We start from the raw sequence: 19,457 nt of genomic DNA, 5'->3' as shown, positions 1-19,457 counted from the left end.
TACCTTAGGATAATGGCTGACTTCATCTAATGTTTAATTTAGTTTTTATAGGTCATCTAAACATAGTTATTAAAGACAAGTAAGCTAAATAGATAAATAAAAGTTCATAAATAAACTTTCAACAATATTTATGTCTACTTAATAGTTTTCTCAATTTCTTTTTGGTTACCTAAAACCTTAAAGTTTTGCTGAGTTAGGTTAAATGATGAATTAAGTTAAATTCATTAGATATCTAGATTATTTCCAGAAGTAGAAAGACCCTAGGCTGACTTCATACCAGATAACTATCAAATCAACCTATATACCCCAGAAATTGACCCAAAGACTAGCAGAACAAACTCCAACTAAAGGTGGAGAAGAGGCCACATCAAGGAAGGTAGGAAGTGCAGATATACAGTTTGAGAGAGAAATGACTCCTGGAGCTGTTGTTGCAGAGAAGAGCAAGAGACAGACTAACATACATGGAGCAACAGAGAAAACAAATCCCCACAGTGATTGGCTTGGAAAGTGAGAGGGGCTGAATTTCGTGAGTTCTTGCAGTCAGTAGAGCTTAAAGCCTGGAGGTCTAGAGGCAGTGGGTTTCGTTCAGATAGAGCCTTGAGGCACTGGGGCCACTCTTGGAGAGAAGGTAGGGCAAACAGCCGGGGGAAATACAATGTGTGGCACCAGTGACTTGAAGTGTACCTGGGAGTTCTGCAGGGCCTTGGTTCCAGTGGCAGTGATGAAAGGTCTCATTTCATGGGCAGACCAGTGCACAACTATCTAAAATGCAGCACATTGAGGCCAGACACCAAACACTGCCCACAAGAGGCAAAGAAAGCCTCTGTAGACAACTGGCCTGAAGGATAAAGTGGCCAAGACACAACAACAGACCACATGCTGTACACATTAGAGATACTCCTTGAAGTGGCAGGGTAAGAGGGGACACTACACTTCAGGGCACTACAGGACCTCTTCTTCATAAAGCCATTATCCTCAAGAAGAGATGTAGCTGCCTTTCCTAACACAGAGAAACAGGTGTAGAGACTTACACAAAATGGGAAGACAAGAGGAATCTGTCCCAAATGACAGAATAGAAAAAGGCCATGGACAGAGATCTAAGTGAAACAAAAATAACATGCCTGATACAGAATTTAAAGTAATGATCACAAAGATACTCATCAGGCTTGAGAAAAGAGTGGAAGACATGAATGAGACCCTTAACACAGACATAACAACATAGCAGAAATAAAGGGCTCAATAAATGAAATGAGAAACATGCCTGATACAATAAATAGCAGGGTGGAAGCAAAGGGATGAATTAATGACCTAGAGGATAGAGTAATGGAATGTAATCAAGATGAACAAAACAGAAAAATGAATTATCCAAAATGAAAACAGACTTAGGGAACTCAGTGACTCCATAAAACATTGTAACATTTGCATTACAGGTGTCCTACAAAAAGAGAAAGAAAAGAGAGCAAATAAAGAAAATTTATTTGCAGAGATAATAACTGAAAAGTTCCCTAATTAGAGGAAGAAAACTGATATCCAGGAAGCATGGGAAATCCCCAACAAAATCAACAAAAGAAGATCCACACCAGCATATATTGTATTAAAATGGCAAAACACAGTGATAAAAAAAATTTTAAAGCAGCAAGATGAAAGAAGACAGTTACATATAAGGGAAACCCCTATAAGGCTATCAAGGGATTTTTCAGCAGAAACTTGCAAGCCAGAAAAAAGTAGCATGATACATTCAAAGTGCTGAATGGGAAAAATCTGCAGCCAAGAATACTCTATCCAGCAAGGCTATCACTCAGAATAGAAGGAGAGAAAGAGTTTCTCAGATGAACAAAAACTAATGGAGTCTGTGACCATTAAATCAACCCTGCAAGAAATATTAATGGGGACTCTGAGTGGAAAGGAAAGACCAAAAATGACAATATGAAGGTAGAAAACACAAGAGCAGTAAAAACGAGTATTTCTGTAAAATATCAGTCAAGGTACTCACAAAATAAAAAGATGTAATACATGACACCGTATACCTAAAATGTGGGGAAGCGAGGGGTAAAGAATAAGTTTAAATTTAAACAACCATCAACTTAATATGGATGGCTATATGCAGAAAATGTTATATATAAATACAAACCTAATGGTAACCACAAATCAAAATCCAATAATAAATATGCAAACAATAAAGAGAAAGAAATCTAAATACATCACTAAAGAAAACCAGCAAACCATGAAAGACAAGGATCAGTGAAAGTCTTCAGAAACAATCAGAAAACAAGCAATAAAATACGTATCTAGAAATAATCATTTTGAATTTAAATGTACTAAACACTCCACTCAAAAGATATAGGGCGACAATATGGATAAGAAAAACAAGACCCATCTATACATCTATACAAGAGATTCATTTTAGACTTAAAGATACGCACAGATTGAAGTGAAGGGATGGAGAAACATTTATGCAAATGGATGTCAAAAGAAAGCTGGAATATTAATACTTATATCAGACAAACTAAAACAAGCACTGTAAAAATAAATAAAAACTATAACAAGAGACAAAGACAGTAAATAGTAGTAATAGTAATAATAATAATAATAGTAATAATAGGGACAGTAAATAGTAATAATAGTAAATAGTAAATAATACTAAAAATAGTAATAATAGAATCTAACAAGAAATAACAATTATACATACTTATGCAACCAACATGGGAGCACCCAAATACATAAAACAGTTGATAACAAACATAAAGGAACTAATTCATAATAATACACTAATAGCAGGGGACTTTAACACCTTACTTATATCAATAGATAGTTTAAACAGAAAATCAACAAGGGAACAATGGCCTTCAAAGACACACTGGAACAGATGGATTTAATGGATATATCCAGACCATTCCATCCTAAAACACAGAATACATATTCTTTTCAAGTACACACAGACATTCTTCAGAAAAGATCACATATCAAGGCCACAACGCAAGCCTCAACGAATTAAAAAAGACTATTCGAAAATAATCCAATGCTATGGTACTAAAAGCCAGCTACAAGAAAAAATCTGGAAACGTCACAAATACATGGGGGTTAAATAACATGCCACTAAACAACGAATGGAATCAATCAGGAAATAAGAAATTAAAAAGCACACAAAAACAAATGAAAATGAAAACACAATGGTTTAAAATAGTGTGTAACAAAAGCAGTTCTAAGAGGGAAGTTTATAGCAATACAGGCCTACCTCAAAAAGCAAGAAAAATCTCAAATAACATAATATTACACCTAAAGGAGCTAAAAAAAGAACAAATGAAGCTTAAAGCGAGCAGAAGAAGTAATAAAGATTAGAGCAGAAATAAATGATGTAGAAATTAAAAAGACAATAGAACAAATCGAAACCAGGAGCTGGTTCTTTCAAACAATAAAATTGATAACTCTCTAGCCAGACTTATCAAAAAGAAAAGAGAAAGGAACCAAATAAGTAAAATCACAAATGGGAGAGGAAAAACGACAAACACTACAGAAATACAATTATAAAAGAATATTATGAAAAACTATATGCCAACAAACTGACGTTTGTTGTTATCCATTTCTTTCAACGTAAAAGAAATGGATAAATTCCCAGAAACCCATAAATTACAAAAACTATCAATACTATCAATAAACAGATCAATATTAATAATTTAAAAACTCCCAACAAACAAAAGTCCAGAACCAGATGGCTTCACAGGGACATTTAAAGAAGAGTTAACATTTATTCTTCTCACACTAGTTAGTGACATATCTGATAAAGAGCATCCAAACACATAAACAACTTATAAAACTCAACACTCAAAAAACAAATAATCCAATTAAAAATGGGCAGAGGACATGAACATTTCTCCAAAGACAACATATAAATGGCCAAGAGACAATGAAAAAATGCTCAACATCACTGATCATCAGGGAAATGCAAATCAAAACTGCAATGAGGTATCAACTCACACCTGTCTGAATGCCTAAAAATCAACAACACAAGAAACAACAAGTGTTGGTGAGCATATAGAGAAAAAATGAACCCTCATGTACTGTTGGGGAATGCAAACTGGTGCAGTCACTGTGGCAAACAGTATGGAAGTTCCTCAAAAAGTTAAAAAAAGAACTATCCTATGATCCAGTAATCACATTACTGGGTATTTACCCAAAGAATACAAAAGCACTAATTCAAAGAGATACATGCACCCCTATGTTTATAGCAACATTATCTACCATAGCCAAGATATGGAAGCAGCCCAAGTGTCCATCAACTGATGAATGGATAAAGATGATGTGGTATCTATATATATCAGAATATTTTTCAGCCATAAAAAGAATGACATCTTGCCATTTACAATGACATGGATAGAGCTAGAGTTTAATGCTAAGTAAGTCAGAGAATGGATATACCACATGATTTCACTCATATGTGGAATTAAAAAAAAAAAAAACAACATAAATAACCAAGAGGAGAAAGAGAAAAACTAAGAAAAAGACTCTCCACTATAGAGAACAAACTAATGGTTACCAGAGGGGTGGGGGTGGAGGGATGAGTGACTTAGGTGACAGGGATTAAGGAGTGCACCTGTCACGATGAGCACAGGGTGATGTATCCAAGTGCTGAATCACTATATTATCATACATGTAAAACTAATATAATGCTGTATGTTAACTAACTGGAAGTAAAGCAAAGACTGACAACAAATCTAGAGAATTTCCAAAAAAGAAAATACTAAACTGTTAATTATTAAACTAAATTTATCTACTTTTGGTTTCTTATTACAGAGAAACTAAAATATTTGGATATGTTAATACTCCACTGGGAAATTTTAAAAGGGATGTGCTTTTAAAATTTTTGAAATGGGGATCCCTGGGTGGCGCAGTGGTTTGGCGCCTGCCTTTGGCCCAGGGCGCGATCCTGGAGACCCGGGATCGAATCCCACGTCGGGCTCCCGGTGCATGGAGCCTGCTTCTCCCTCTGCCTGTGTCTCTGCCTCTCTCTCTCTCTCTCTCTCTCTGTGTTACTATCATAAATAATTAAAAAAAAAATTGAAATGTATTCATAAAATCCAAGTTAAAAAAATGCTGGTAACACTGACAGCCCCCCAATAGCTTACTTCTTAGTTTTCATAGAAATTAAGGTTGCTCAGGATTAAGAATTCTAATTAATAGAGGGCATCTGGGTGGCTCAGTGGTTGAACATCTGCCTTCGGCTCAGGTTGTGATCCCAGGGTCCTGGGATCGAGTTCTGCATCAGGGTCCCTGCAAGGAGTGTCTGCTTCTCCCTCTGCCTGTGTCTCTGTCTCTCTCTCTCTGTATCTCTTATGAATACATAAAATCTTAAAAACGAAGAATTCTAATTAATATGTAATTAAAGCTAGTAGAAATAATAAGGAAAACATCCCTGTATGGCAGGAAAGTAGGATGTGTTTTTAGGAGACAAAGCAGTGAGAAATGGAGCTAGTTTAGCCAGGGCGCAGGAGCCCAAGAACACCTGGCTCCAGGGGTCCTAAACAGACCAGGTTTGGCCATTGGCCGCTCACAAAATCTGAAGGAAGAAAAAAAAGTGGTGGTGAAACAAGGAATTTATTTCAGTGAGGCCAACATCCAGAAGATAGGGGACTAACATCTGAGAGACTGTGTCTAAAGTGCCAAAAATACTTCCAGGTTTATATTTAAGAAAATGTGGAGCAAAGGTACACGATATGTACATGTAGACAGTGAAAGTCAAATTAACCATTGTCTTCAGGTCGGTCATGGACAGGACCTTGCTAGCCCAGGGCAGTTCCTACTACTGGAGGGGGTAGCTTCCGTTCCCATCACAGGATGCTTTGCCCTCATGGTCTTCAGCCTGAGCCAAGAGACAAGCTGGAAAGAAGAACCCGACTAGAATGTCTGAGGTCAAAATGGAGGCAGCTAAAGTCCTCTTTCAATACACTTTTTGTTAAGGGGAAAAAAAGTAATTTTGTTCTAAAATGAGGTTGGTTGTTTAAAGGGAAAAAACATAGAACAAAACTGGGATGCAGGGGGGAAAAAAGTAGGAGGTTTGTGGAAAAATAATCTTTAAACAAGAAGTTTCATGTGTGGTCAAACTGGTTACGATTAAAATAAATTTATTTTTAAAAATGAGTTTTAATATCAAAAGTAAGCTAGTGGAAAAGTAGAATTTGGTTTTATCTCAATTAAAAGGACAAGATTTTCTTAGGCTTTTGGTCTCATTTGGCTAAGACTGTAAAAATCTCTTTCACTTTTTAAGTATTAGATTTTGTGGTAATCTGTGATCCTATTTAGGTAAGAACTTTAAAACCTTTTTTAAAAATATTTTTGACTGGGACTCCTGGGTGGCTCAGTCAGTGAAGCGTCTGCCTTCGGCTCAGGTCATAATCCTAGGGTCCTGGGATCCAGCCCCACAATAGGCTTCCTGCTCAATGGGGAATCTGCTTCTCCCACTTCCTCTGCCCCTCTCCCCTGTGCTCTCGCTGTCTCTCAACTAAATACATCAAATCTTAAAAAAAATTTTTTTAGTAACTTCCTCAACCAAATTATAAGTGAAGTTTTTTGACCCAAACATTCCAAAGGACTTGTTAAATGAATTAGGCTCATTTGATGTGTAAATTACATGGAAAACACTGTCAAAAAAATAACACCAAGCCTTCATATTGTATTTGTAAGACTGTGGCACATGTGGATAAAATCCATTCTGCTTCCACAAAAATAGCCCCTCACTGCCAGATTTTGTTGTCTCAATGTCCTTATAACACAGCAACCTCTGAAATTTAAACAACCCTTTATTTCAAAATAGAAAAAAATCTAACTGTGCCCCCCCCTAACTTTTCACAGATAAAATAAGACACTTCATTGGTCGACTTCCCTAAATTTACATTGTTGAGTTAGAAAGGGCCTATCAGGGTGCCTGGTGGCTCAGCCAGTTGGGTGCCCAACTCTTGATTTCAGCTCAGGTCATGATCTCAGGATGGTGAGAATGAGCCCTGCATCAGGCTCCACATTCAGTGGGGAGTCTGCTTGAGATTCTCTCCCTCTACATGCCCCCTCTAAAATAAATAGATCTTTTTTTTAAGAAAAGGGGAGGGGGCCTACCAGAAGACATTCATGATTCAGAATTCACTCCTTTTCATAGGTCCCTATTTCCCAGATAACAGAACAGCTATTATCTATTAGCTGACAAAGGAGGTACCTGTGCTGTGGCCAATACCACCTGGTGTGCCTGGACAGAACACACGGGGATGCTAAAACTCAGGTAGGATCACAGAACAAGTCACTGGGCTTAAAAAGGTGACTCTTCACAGAGTCTTGGACTCGTTTGATTTTGATTGGTCTGGGTCTTGGGGACAATGGTTCTAAAGTGCACTCCAAATACTGGGATTTATCCCACTTATGGTAATGACAATAATCTCTCTGGTGCATTGTATTCTTTCACAACCCTGAAATACATGTAGGCACTAACCATCAAGCAAACGATCTCCCTAAAACTGGAACATCTAAGGAACAAAATAACCAATTTAAGGAGTGGTAATCTGAAGTTGTGACCTGTGAATACTACAGAGGTTAAAGAAAAAGGTTACAATCTATGGATATCACACAAAGGAACAACAGAAACTTAAAGAACTTCAGGGCAGTAACTGGAGAGTGGTGCTAAGGCCTTACATGTTTATCACATCTCTCAGCGGAGCTGAGAGTCTGACTGAAAGGGGGTAGTGCTCAAAAGAAAACCACAGGCCCCAAATTGTGTCACTTAGGTTAACAACCCAACTCATTAAACCAAGACTTTATTCCTCCCCCCACCCAATGTCACCTTTAACCAGCCAACGTAGAATTCCCTGGTCAACACTGAGGAATTTTCTGATAGACCCCCTTCTGCTCTCCTTTTGAGGTGACCTCACCTAAACAATGCATATCTTGCTAATAAATTCCTTTCTTCTTTTTTTTTTTAATGCTCTCTGCCTTGAAGAGCCTTTCCCTTCTTTAGCTGAGGTAGAGGTCCTCTATTCTTGGTAGATGGATACTGCCTGATTCATGAATCATCTACTAAAACCACTTAGATCTTCAAATTTACTCAGTTGACTTTTTTTTAACACCAAGAACAGCTATTTCACAGCTTCTAAAATACTACAAGGTTTCTTGCCAAATTTTCTTAAAACAATGCCATTCGGAGATAGAGTTCATGAAGGCCTTATAGAATAATGAATTCCAACTATTCCACATTGTGCCTACATAGAATGGCCTAGAAATTGTTCCTCGGGATGAATGGCATTTCCATGATTTCAAGATTTTGACTGCAACTTCACAGATAGAAAATAAAATAGCCAGCACCATGGGAACACATGGAGGTAGAAGTTTTGGGGCAAGATCCAGGGGAGCCTCAAAGGGCAGGTTAGGGAGCTGGGCTCCTCTCTGAACCTACTGGTGACCCCCTGAGTGCTTGTGAGAGGGGGATGTCACAATACAACAGTAGGAAGTCAAAGCACAGGGATGGAGGCGTGGCATGGGAGGCAAGAAACGCCAGCTAGGACACCTTATAAAAGTTAATGGTTGAGAGTGAATGGATTCCTGAATTGTGCTAGTGGCAACCTGAATGGAGACAGTGGGAAGAGGGGGAAAAGGGTCAGAGGAATCAAAAATGTGTGTGTGGGGTGTCCTTGTTCTGTGCCAGTGCCATACTGTCTTGATGACCACAGCTTTGTAATATAGCTTGAAACCTGAAATCGTGATGCCTTCAGTTTTGTTCTTCTCTTTCAGGACTGCTTTGGCTATCAGGGACACATAGATCATTGGAGCAGAATAGAGAATCAAGAAATGGACCCACAACTATGTGGTCAATTAATACTCAAAAAGCAGGAAAGAACAGCCAATGGAAAAAAAAGAGTCTCTTCAACAAATGGTGTTGAGAAAACTGGAGAGCAGCATGAAGAAGAATGAGATTGAACCACTTTCTTACACCATACACAAAAATAAATTTAAAGTGGATGAAAGACCTAAAAACAGGAAACCATCAAAATATAAAGGAGAAAATAGGCAGCAACCAACCTCTTTGACCTTGACCATAGCAATTTCTTACTAGACTTGTTCACCAGAGGCAAAGGAAACAAAAGCAAAAGTGAACTATTGGTAATTCCTCAAGATAAAAAGCTTCTGCACAGCAAAGGAAACAGTCAACAAAACTAAAAGGCAACCTATAGAATGGGAGAAGATATTTGCAAGTGACATATCTGACAAAGGGTTAGTATCCAAGATCTATAAAGAACTTATCAAACTCAATGCACAAAAAGACCCAAACAATCCAGTTAAGAAATGGACAGAAGACACGAATAAATACTTTTCTAAAGAAGATATCCAGATGGCTAATAGACACATGAAAAGATGCTCAATATCTTTAATCAGGGAAATACAAACCAAAACCACGATGAGATACCACATCACACCTGTCAGAATGGCTAAAATTAACATAAGTAACAACAGGTGTTAGTGAGGATGTGGAGAAAGGGAATCCTCTTGCACTGTTGATGGGAATGAAAACTGGTACAACTACTCTGGAGAACAGTATGGAGGTTCCTCAAAAACTAAAAACACGGCTACCCTATGATCCAGTAACTGCACTACAAGATATTTACCCAAAGGATACAAAAATACAGATTTTCAGAGGTACATGCACCCCAATGTTCATAGTAGCATTATCAACAATAGCTGAACTATGGAGAGAGCCCAAATGTCCATCAACTTATGAACGGATAAAGATGTGGTAAATATATGCAATGGAATATTACGCAGCCATTCAAGAGAATGGAATTTTGCCATTTGCAACCACGTAGATGGAGCTAGAGTGTATTATGCTAAGTAAAATAAGTCAGTAGGAGAAATACTAAATACCACATGATCTCACTCATATGTGGAATTTAAGAAACAAAACAGATGAACACATGGAAAATGGTGGGGGGGAAGAGAGGGAAGCAAAACATAGGAAGACTCTTAACAATAGAGAACAAACCGAGGGCTGATGGAGGGAGGTGATTGCAGGCTGGGCTAGATGAGTGATGGGTATTAAGGAGGGCACTTGTCATGAGCACTGGGTGTTGCATGTAAGTGATGAGTCACTGAATCTACTCCTGAAACCAATATTGCACTGTATGTTAACTAAAATTTAAATAAAAATTTGAAAATAAAACAACAGAGCAATTAAAAAAAAAAAAAAAAGAGGCTCCTACCATGATGTAAATGCTGGTCTAGGAAGCAGAAAGTTTTACGTAGATATTAAAGCTAATGAAAAACCTATTCAGAATACTGAGCATCACGCTGGGAAATTTAAAGTCCCAAGATTAATAACAAAATTCAACCAGATTTTCTGCAGCAGGCTACTTAAGAATGTTGCAAAAGAACACCAACCACTATGAGCCCTAACCAGTCTTTGGATAGGGTCACACCAGGAATATCCATATCAAAGGGATTAAGTGACCTGATCTTACTACAGACTCACATTTGGATGCCTTACACTTTTATTTCAAGTTCTTCTCAGCAAGAATGCTGAATTTTCAATACACTGTTTATTAGAACTGTCTTGTTTTCTATTTGGCCCCCTGAGTACAGTAATGCAAATTCAGACTAATGGGTAGAGGTCTGGAATCAACAATTTTGCCTTAGCTTGCCATTCACTTTCTTTTAATTGAGAGGAAATGCACATAACATAAAATCAACCATTTTAAAGCGAACAATTCAGTGGCATTTAGTGTAACACAAGGCTGCATAAGCACCACTTGTTTATTCCCCAAAACCATTCATTTTTAAAAGGGAACAATAATGCCACTCTTAGTGCTTTTGATAACTTTACCAACATGAGGCTAGCATACATAACTACTAAAAAACATCGTGGTCACACTAAGCCAACCATGTATTACACACATACACATTGTTGTCTCTGTCATAATTATTGTGTTGCGGTGGGAATTTTATTCTAAAAATAGGCTCCCTGGGGTTTTACAACATATTAAATTCAGAAATTGAATTACATTATTCTACTAATATCTTTTTACACAGATTGTATAAAAGGATGTCTCATATTCCTTTTATCTAGGTACCAGAAAAGCCCTGTACTTCTTAAAACACAAAAACAAAAAACGGCTAAAGGAGACTTCAATGTGCCATACCTTATTGGGATCGCTGGCCGCTTCCTTCCCAAATCAGCTTCAAAGAGAAAGCCTTCCACAGCAATAAATAAAAACTGTGCAAATGTCACAATGTTCCCGCATCCTGGATGCTTCCTGTGTAGTAAATATCAAAAAGGCAAATAAGGTACAAAAAGTTGAGATAAAGGGCACCAAGACTTGTTATACTGAGAATCTGAAGTAACAGGGAATATTGATTTCTATTACCCACTGACCTTTATCTCAGATCTCATATCCCATGGATCACACACGACTATCAACAGAGCTCACAGGGAAGAATCCAAGCTTATTTCACTCTTTCCTAGGTGTAGCAGGCCAGGAGTAAGAATCACGCCAATAACGCTCGTTGTCAGAACTACGATACAACTTTTCTAGTCAACTTGGGAAGTTGATCGTATGTACCTGGGATATGCACTTCATCTAAAGGGCTTCAGTCAGGTTACTAGTCAGCTTCAGCCGCAAAGCCCAAGCACAACAACAATATGCTCAGGTCTCCTGGAATGTTCACATAGCCTCCTGCCCCAGAGCCACCAAGACTACTGTCAATAGAAGACATGGACCCATTGTTGGTGACTGGAACATCACTTAGATAAGGTCCCCATGGGGGCAACAACTGATTCTTGGGGTGGGGAGATGCAAGCTGTATTTCTAAGTATCAAGCACATGAAAGAATATAAAATGTATCTGTGGAAGGGTGATTAGGAAAAAAGTGTCCAGAGACAAAGGTCTTTGACAGGGCTAAGTCGAGATAAGGAGCAATAATAATAACCATGGTGGTTAAAATTACACAATGGCAGGCAGGATCCAGTTTTCTAGAATGGAAGTGTGAGAGTGGAAGTTAATTACCCTATCCATATCCTGTTTACTTATCTTTAAAATGAGAACAGTATTAGTGCCTGTCTCGAGGGTTTCTTGCAGAGTAAATAAGCCAGTCCCTGGAAAGTACTCGACAGTGTGCCACAGAGGGGGAAAAAAGGTAAAGACTAGAACATCAGGATCTTGCACACTGGAAGGTCTTCAATTAAAGTATAGTAACCCTTTTAAAGACATTTATCTTGACCATTTTTTCTCACCTATAAAAAGGTGATAAATTTTTAATTCTGGAGTGAGGATTCAATGAGAAAATGTCAAGTGCCAATCACAAGGCTTAGCCCAAATGCGGTTCAACAAGCTTCCTTGCTTCCCACCCAGTTTCTCTTTACCAATAGATTAAGGCAATTCAACTGAAGAACAATCATGGAGAACCTACCAAGTGTAAAGTTAGGTGCTAGGGAGCTCCCACTGTGGTGCCCGATGATCCCTGAACCCTTAAGGAGATGACAACGTAATGAGGGCGACAAACAGTAAGTGGGGTATGAAACAGTAAGAACCTGGGGCCACACAGGGAAGGTCAGGGGACTGACCACGTCCAGTTCATCTTCGTGTCCCGCATTTTGGGCGCAGTATCCAGACTTCACTCAAGCGGCTGAATGAATATGAGGGTGCCTCACTTTAAGGAAATATGACTTCAAATATTAGTATTGTGTGAAAGATAAAAAGAAACCATTTATTTCTAAAAATGATTCACTTTACAAGTGTATTTCTCAATTTTTTAAAAGGCATAATAATTTTTAATTTTATCTTTATTTGTATTTTTACAGAGGTAGTTATTATGCCCATTGCACTGCTAAAGACACTGAGGGTCACATGGCACTGACTCAGGTAAGTCTCCCAGAGCTATAGGGCAAATAAGTGATGTCTGCAGGCTCCCTTTATATAACTGTTTACAATTCAGTGGGTTTTAGTATTTTCAGAGTTGTGCAGCTTACCATTTTAGGGTATCCCCCAAAGAAATCCCATACCCATCCGGGTCCCTCTCCATTGCCTCCTCCCTCATCCCTTGACAACCCTATTCTACTTTGTCCATTCCCATAGGATTTAAAAATATCCCTAATGTACTCACATAATTAAATTTTTTTTAAAAAAGTCATTTTAGAGAGCTCTTTTGGGGAACACGCTGTTGTATGGCTACCAATGGAACTATTTGTTTTAACTTGAGTAATTCATTTTAAAACTTCAGTATAAAAGCTTGTGGGTCCTTTTCTCTAAATCACTTGTTTCCTTGAACTTTAACTTCTTAACAATTATAATCAACTGCAAAGTTTCTTTTACTTTGAATTCTCTTTGTCAAGAATTCAAATTTTTACTTGAAAGACAAGCAACTTTGAAGAAGTTTATGCCTTCTGTAGTTCTCCAGATTTAGGAAACTTCCTTGAGTCAACATTATACACTTGATTGTGAAATAAAATAGGAAAAAGAAAATGTTTCAGATTGCTTTCCTGACGTAAGACACACACTACCTTGGCTAGCTAGATAGCTGGTGTGTGCGCATCTCGTTTCCAAGCTCTTTCAAGAAGGACATCAAGGAATTCATTCATGACTTCATGTCTGTTCTGTATGGCTGGGTGGTGCTTTTTATTATAGGTCCCAATTACAGATATAAAAATCAGAAAGAAAAACCTAAATCTGTTTTCCAATTTGGGGGAAATGGATAAAAATGTTTCCTTCTCCCTACAAGTCACTCTACCATTTCCATTTATATTTAGTGTTCTAGTTGGCACTTATTAGGGCACATAATGGTTCCAAGGAAGCCATATGAGAGCACAGTTCCTGCTCTACAAAAATTTACGAGCTTTCCACTGTAATGTCCCAGGTTAAAGTCAAAATTTATGAGGAGGCCAAATCTACAAAGAACCTTAAAGACCATCTGGTCCAACCTGCTCTTATTTTATTGATCTTTTAACAAGGTACGTTGTGAGTTGCCCAAGCAAATCAGGAAAAAGCCACTATTCAGTCTGGTGTACACCAGTCACTAAATTAATAAATGCATCCCTCCATCACTTTATGAAAACCCATTGCTGTATGCAGAAAGCTAGATTTACAAAAAAAAAAAAAAAAGGAGGATTTATTTATAAATTCTTCCAACTGTTCTACATAGAAGCTGCTATATTTCACCAAAACATTCCATAACGTTAGATTTATCCACGACTTTTCAGGAGTAGCTCGTTAATACAAGGTTTACCTGTACTGAAACAGAAGTTGTTAGAAGAGGAAGTCAATGTGCTTCAGGTGCTTTGCGCCTGGATTTTATGGAATCCTTCAAAACCCTGTGAGGCTGGAGCCACCACCTGCACCTTTCAACTAATTTAGCCAAGAGCCCCACTTGGTAAGGAGAGCTTTCAGGTGCTAGCATATGATGATGTTATACAGCCTTTGGCATGATTTAATTTAATGGCATATTCAACGCCAAGTATTCTATTTATATATATTTATAATATAACATTATTCTCTGAGCTCCATTTCCATGGCTGCCCCAATCGTACCACTTTTTTAATATTTTTATTTTTTTATTATTTTTTTAAGGTATTTTTTTAAATTTTTTTTTAAATTTATTTATGATAGTCACAGAGAGAGAGAGAGAGGCAGAGACACAGGCAGAGGGAGAAGCAGGCTCCATGCACCGGGAGCCTGACGTGGGATTCGATCCCGGGTCTCCAGGATCGCGCCCTGGGCCAAAGGCAGGCGCCAAACCGCTGCGCCACCCAGGGATCCCACTTTTTTAATATTTTTAAATCCATTTCCAAAGTGATCTTCCTTTGAAGTGTACCAGACTGACAACGGGATGCTTTTTTTTTTTTTCCATTTTTAAACCTCTCTCCACCTACTCCCAAAATAGGGGACGGATCTTCATCAACACTTTCTGCATAAGATTTCAAGCTCTGCAAGAGCAAAACTTAACCCACACCCTGAGCAAACTGATTGCTTCAGAATGACTAATCGCGAAGGCAATTCTGAATTGTAACGCGAAGGCAAAACACAGTCGTAGCGGGCTGCACGTGAGGAACTGACCAGAATTCTGTGGGCGGCTTAAGTTCAAAAATAACACGGAGGTCGCAAAAGGTGCCGGGCTAGCCCTGCCACCTCACCTAACTTCTTGGGACCTGTTTCACTTTCAGTAAAGAGACTGTAACTCCTGGCCTGCTTGGTACACAAGATCGTTCTGATAAGCCTGAAATCTTACGCCCTTACAGAGCTCGAAACATTAGGCAGAAATCCTATGAAGGCCATCGGATGTCCTGCTGTGTTATAGACACACATACACGACCTTATGACACAGGGCACTAGGTGACGCCACAGACAGCTTATTCCTCACTCCGCCCAGAGCAGCTAAACGAGGAGGACGCCCAAAGCAAGCCTGGACAGTTTGGGGCGAGCGTGTGCTGGCCCGCCTGCCTCCTCTCGGTACACAGCAGCGCCCATCCGCTGAACTCTGCCGCTCCTCAGCGCTGAGCGCCGCCTCTGTAAAGCGGACCCCGCTTCCCTCTGGGGAAGTGTCACGATCAGCCCCAGGGTATACCGCGACAGCGCGGGATGCGCGCCCTGGATCCGCGGGCTGTGCCGAAGTCCTGTCTCTGGTCAAGGGGCCAGGCTCCGGACCGAGCCTCCGTCCCACGCCGCCGCCGGGAGGCGCGCCTGGGTCAAGTCCATCTCCAAGGCCAAGAGCACGAATGCCTTGGCGGCCACCTGAAAGAGGCCTTCTCCTCGGCGAGGACCCATCCTCTGCTCAAGCCCGGCGGCGGCAGGGACGCGATGCAGCCACGAGCTGGAGGAACGCTGGGTGCTGCCACGACCCGCGGCCGACTGGGGCCCGGCCCAGGGAACCCTCTGCAGGCTTCAATCCCGTGCGCGGCTAAGGCGGTGGGGGCGGCCGACCCCGCGTCGCCCTCCGGGGATGCCGGGTCCCCAGCGGCCCCGCCCCGCGCCGGTCACTCACCGGGCCAGGAGCTCCAGGAAGACGACATTACTGCAGCAGCCTGCGAACACCAGGCCCACCGCGAAGGCCGGGCGCATGGCCGGAGCGCGGGAGGAGGCGCCCGCCTAGACCGCCACCCCAGGAAGCCGCGCCGCCGCGTCCCCCGCCGCACGGAACATCCCCGCGGGGCCGCCGCCGCCGCCGCCGCCGCCGGCTCCCTTTCCCCCGCGGCGGCCACCGACGCAGCCGGCCGAGGAGCTGTAGTTCGCAGTCCGCCTGGGCCCCATTCATCCGAGGGGGCGTCCCGGTCGGGGCCAGACTACATGTCCCAGGGCGCCGCGCGCCCTTGCGTCCGGCCACGTCGGGTCCCGCCTCAAGGTTCTTCCGCCAGAGAGGAGAGCGGGCCGAGGTGCCCGTCGTGCCTCGCGCGGCAGGAGGCCGCTGGGCTTGCTGGGAAGTGAAGTTCCGGTGCGGAGAGGCCGCTGGAGGCTCGGAGACGGTTGTGCTGTGCGGGTCGCCGCTGACGGCGCCGGAAGTGCGGCTCTGGGGTCGATTGTGGGAGACGGCATCATCGGAAACAGGCCCCCCGCCAAGAGCGGGGGTAGACACGGGGCCTGTGGACTTGCTTGTCTACTTCTTGGAAAGAACTTGAGGCTCGGGGGTAGAACCTCGGCTCAGCCCCTCCTCCGCTCCGCGGCGTCGGGCGACTTCCTCGAGCCGCGTGTCGCCCTAGGTGAGGGCGGGAACGGTAATGCCGGTCTCACCTGCTTCCCTGGGCCTGGCTCAGCTGCGGGCTGTGATCCCCTCGGCGCCGTGCTGTGCGTTCCCGGGTGACGCTCCCGCTGCTGGTCTGCGGGCCTCGTTTGGAAGAGCAGGCGCAGGCCTGTGAGACCAGGGACTTTGTGCCGGCCAGCCTGCCCCGAGGCCCCCTCCCCCTCCCCACGGAGGCCCCCTCCCCCTCCCCACGGAGGCCCCCTCCCCCCCCCCCCCCCCCCGTGGCTTGCTATCCTGCTCAGACGAACTTATCCTTGTTTTCCATTTCGCCACCAGGTATCTTTTTTTTTTTTTTTTTTACATTTTTGATTTAAGTTCGATTTGCCCACATATAGTATGACACCCAGGGCTCATCCCATCAAGGGATCCCTCAGTGGCCACCAGGTATCTTTAAAGAGTAATCCCTTCTCATAGTCTTTGCTTTTCACTCTGATCAAAGGCTGACACTTGATGACCTCTTAATTGTCAAGACCATACACCACATCCTCACCTTACGTGATCTTGCAGTGGCTTTTGACAATGAAAGCTCCATCCTCTTGACATTCTCTTGTCCATTTGCCTATAAGACACAAGTCTCCTGCTTCTCTATTTCTCTATTTTTTTTTTTTTCAGTTTTGTCTGCGGGCTTTTCCTCCTCTGCCCCAAGCCTACCAAAGTCCGAATATTTGTCCCTCCTCTTCCTGCCCGAAACACTTTCTATAGGTGATCTCATTTCCATAACTTTAACCATCATTATATGTGACTCAGAGCCCTTGTGTGTATATATGGGCAGGTACAGCCCCAATTTCCTCTGTGCCTTAAACTTTCCAACTGCTTATTTGACTTCTTCAGCAATATGTCCTTGTAAACCCTTCAGCTTAAGTATATACACAGCTCATCTACGCTTCCATATAGGCCTTTATTTCTTTTTCTAAAAAGATTTCATTGCTTTATTTGAGAGAGAGAGAGAGAGCACAAGCAGGGAGAGGGGAAGGGGCAGGAGGAGAAGGAGAAGCAGGACCCTGGGATCATGATGAGCTGAAGGCAGATACTTAACTGACTTAGTCACCCACGTGTCCCAATAGGCCCTTATTTCTACCAAGGACATTATCTATCCACCTATTCTCTTTGGGCACAAACCTGAAAGATTTTCACAGTCTTCCTCTCCTTCCCACCACACATTTATTTGATATCTATCTACATCCTGTCAAGTATGCCTCACAGATACTTCTAGATTCCAGCCTCTCAATCCACTTCTCCTCTTGCAGAAGCCTTTAAACATGTCTTGGTGCCTTCAACCTCTGCCTTCTTCAGCCCACCTTCATGCTGTCTCCAGACTGTGTTTCCAAAAAACAAACTCAAAACTCTCTGTGTCGCACTGCTATGCTAAAATGCCTTTTCTAGTTGTTTAGTTCTGTGTAATAGACCACACTGAAGTGTAGTGATTCAAAATGTAGTGTAGAGCCAAAAAAAAAAAAGAATTTCTTTCCTGCAGTTCTTTATATTATACATGCTCAACACACAGCTCCACTGGGGTTTTCTGAGGTTTTCTGATGTAGTGGTTGTCAGATGTCACCTGAGGTTGGAGTCCCCTGAAAGCTGGGCTGAGGAACAGCCCTCTCCACATGGTCTCTCTTAGGCTGTGCTTCCTCTCAATGCTGTAGTCTCAGGATTGCTGGACTTCTTATATGACAACTGTCATCCCTTGAATGAGTTTTCCAAGAAACAAAGGCAGAATCTGCAGTGGTCTCAGAAGTCACATAGTGTCACTTGCACCAAAATCTGTTGGTTCCATTGGCCAACCCAGATTCACTGTGGGAAAGTCTAACCAAGGCATCAGTTGGGTGCGGGCCAGGAGGGCATCTTTGAAGACTAGCTATACGGCACTTCTTGGCTCCTTGTTTAAAAACCACACTTGCAGAAGGTAGACAAGTATGTCACAATTAAGTCATAGTTGATCTCTGTAGTTTCATCTGCTACTGTCCTTCCCAGTGATCTCCAGACTCTTACCACATTAAACACTCTGCTTTCTGAGTTTATGGTGACTTTCAAAATTCACGTCTCTGCACATGTCCTCTCTGCTACCCCCTTTCTCCCTGGTCATCTTCTACTCATCCCTTCACAGCAGTGGAGGACAGTGGAGCAAGCACATACTTCTGCACCATGTGGAGGGACAGTCCCCTCTCAGATACCACCTTTCTGTGTGTAGCTTTATAGTCTACCATTCCCGGCTCCTTCCTCTCTCTGCAGCGCTTCATCCGTTCCTGAACGAATCCATGAAACCTGTTGTGTTGTAGTTGTCACTTTCAAGTCGGTCTCCCCTGTAGACCATGCTCCTTTGCAGACAGAACCAAGAATATTGGATTCATCCCTTGATCCTCAGTATCATATACAGTGACTGATACTGTACTATGTACATATATTTTTTTGTTGACTTGAATGAGCTTTGCTTTACTACTTGAGTCAGATAATTAATAACTTGTACATTCGATAAATATGTATGTTTTTATTAAACATTTTTATTACATAGTACATATTTTCAGCCATGACTCATTTTTAAACATCGAAAGTATAAACACAAAAAATGCACTGCTCAATTCATTTGCATAAACAATGATATACATAACCAATACCCTGGCCAAGAAACATTCCAGAATTTCCTTATTCCCCCTCCCAATCACTAATCCCCTCCAGGAATAACCACTTTTCTTCCTTTCCAGCACCAGAATTTG

The 19,457-nt window shown here is 41.6% G+C and overlaps 1 protein-coding gene across 1 annotated transcript in view; it reads right to left on the bottom strand.

Annotated features, from left to right (window-relative positions):
- The window catches only part of SLC35B4 (solute carrier family 35 member B4), a 34,470-nt gene extending 17,571 nt beyond the window's left edge, over positions 1 to 16,899 (bottom strand). Inside the window, exons 1-2 of the mRNA XM_055307390.1 lie at positions 15,994 to 16,899; positions 11,163 to 11,276 (exon numbers count right to left, since the gene is read on the bottom strand). Of these exons, the coding sequence (XP_055163365.1) occupies positions 11,163 to 11,276; positions 15,994 to 16,070 (191 nt within the window). The 5' untranslated portion in view covers positions 16,071 to 16,899. The remainder of the gene's footprint in view (positions 1 to 11,162; positions 11,277 to 15,993) is intronic.
- Between the last annotated feature and the right edge of the window lie 2,558 nt (positions 16,900 to 19,457).

This window comes from Nyctereutes procyonoides, unplaced genomic scaffold (assembly GCF_905146905.1).
Source record: "Nyctereutes procyonoides isolate TBG_1078 unplaced genomic scaffold, NYPRO_anot_genome, whole genome shotgun sequence".
Taxonomy (NCBI): domain Eukaryota; kingdom Metazoa; phylum Chordata; class Mammalia; order Carnivora; family Canidae; genus Nyctereutes; species Nyctereutes procyonoides.
Note: the sequence above shows the minus strand (reverse complement) of the source record. Positions and strands in the feature narration are given on the sequence as shown.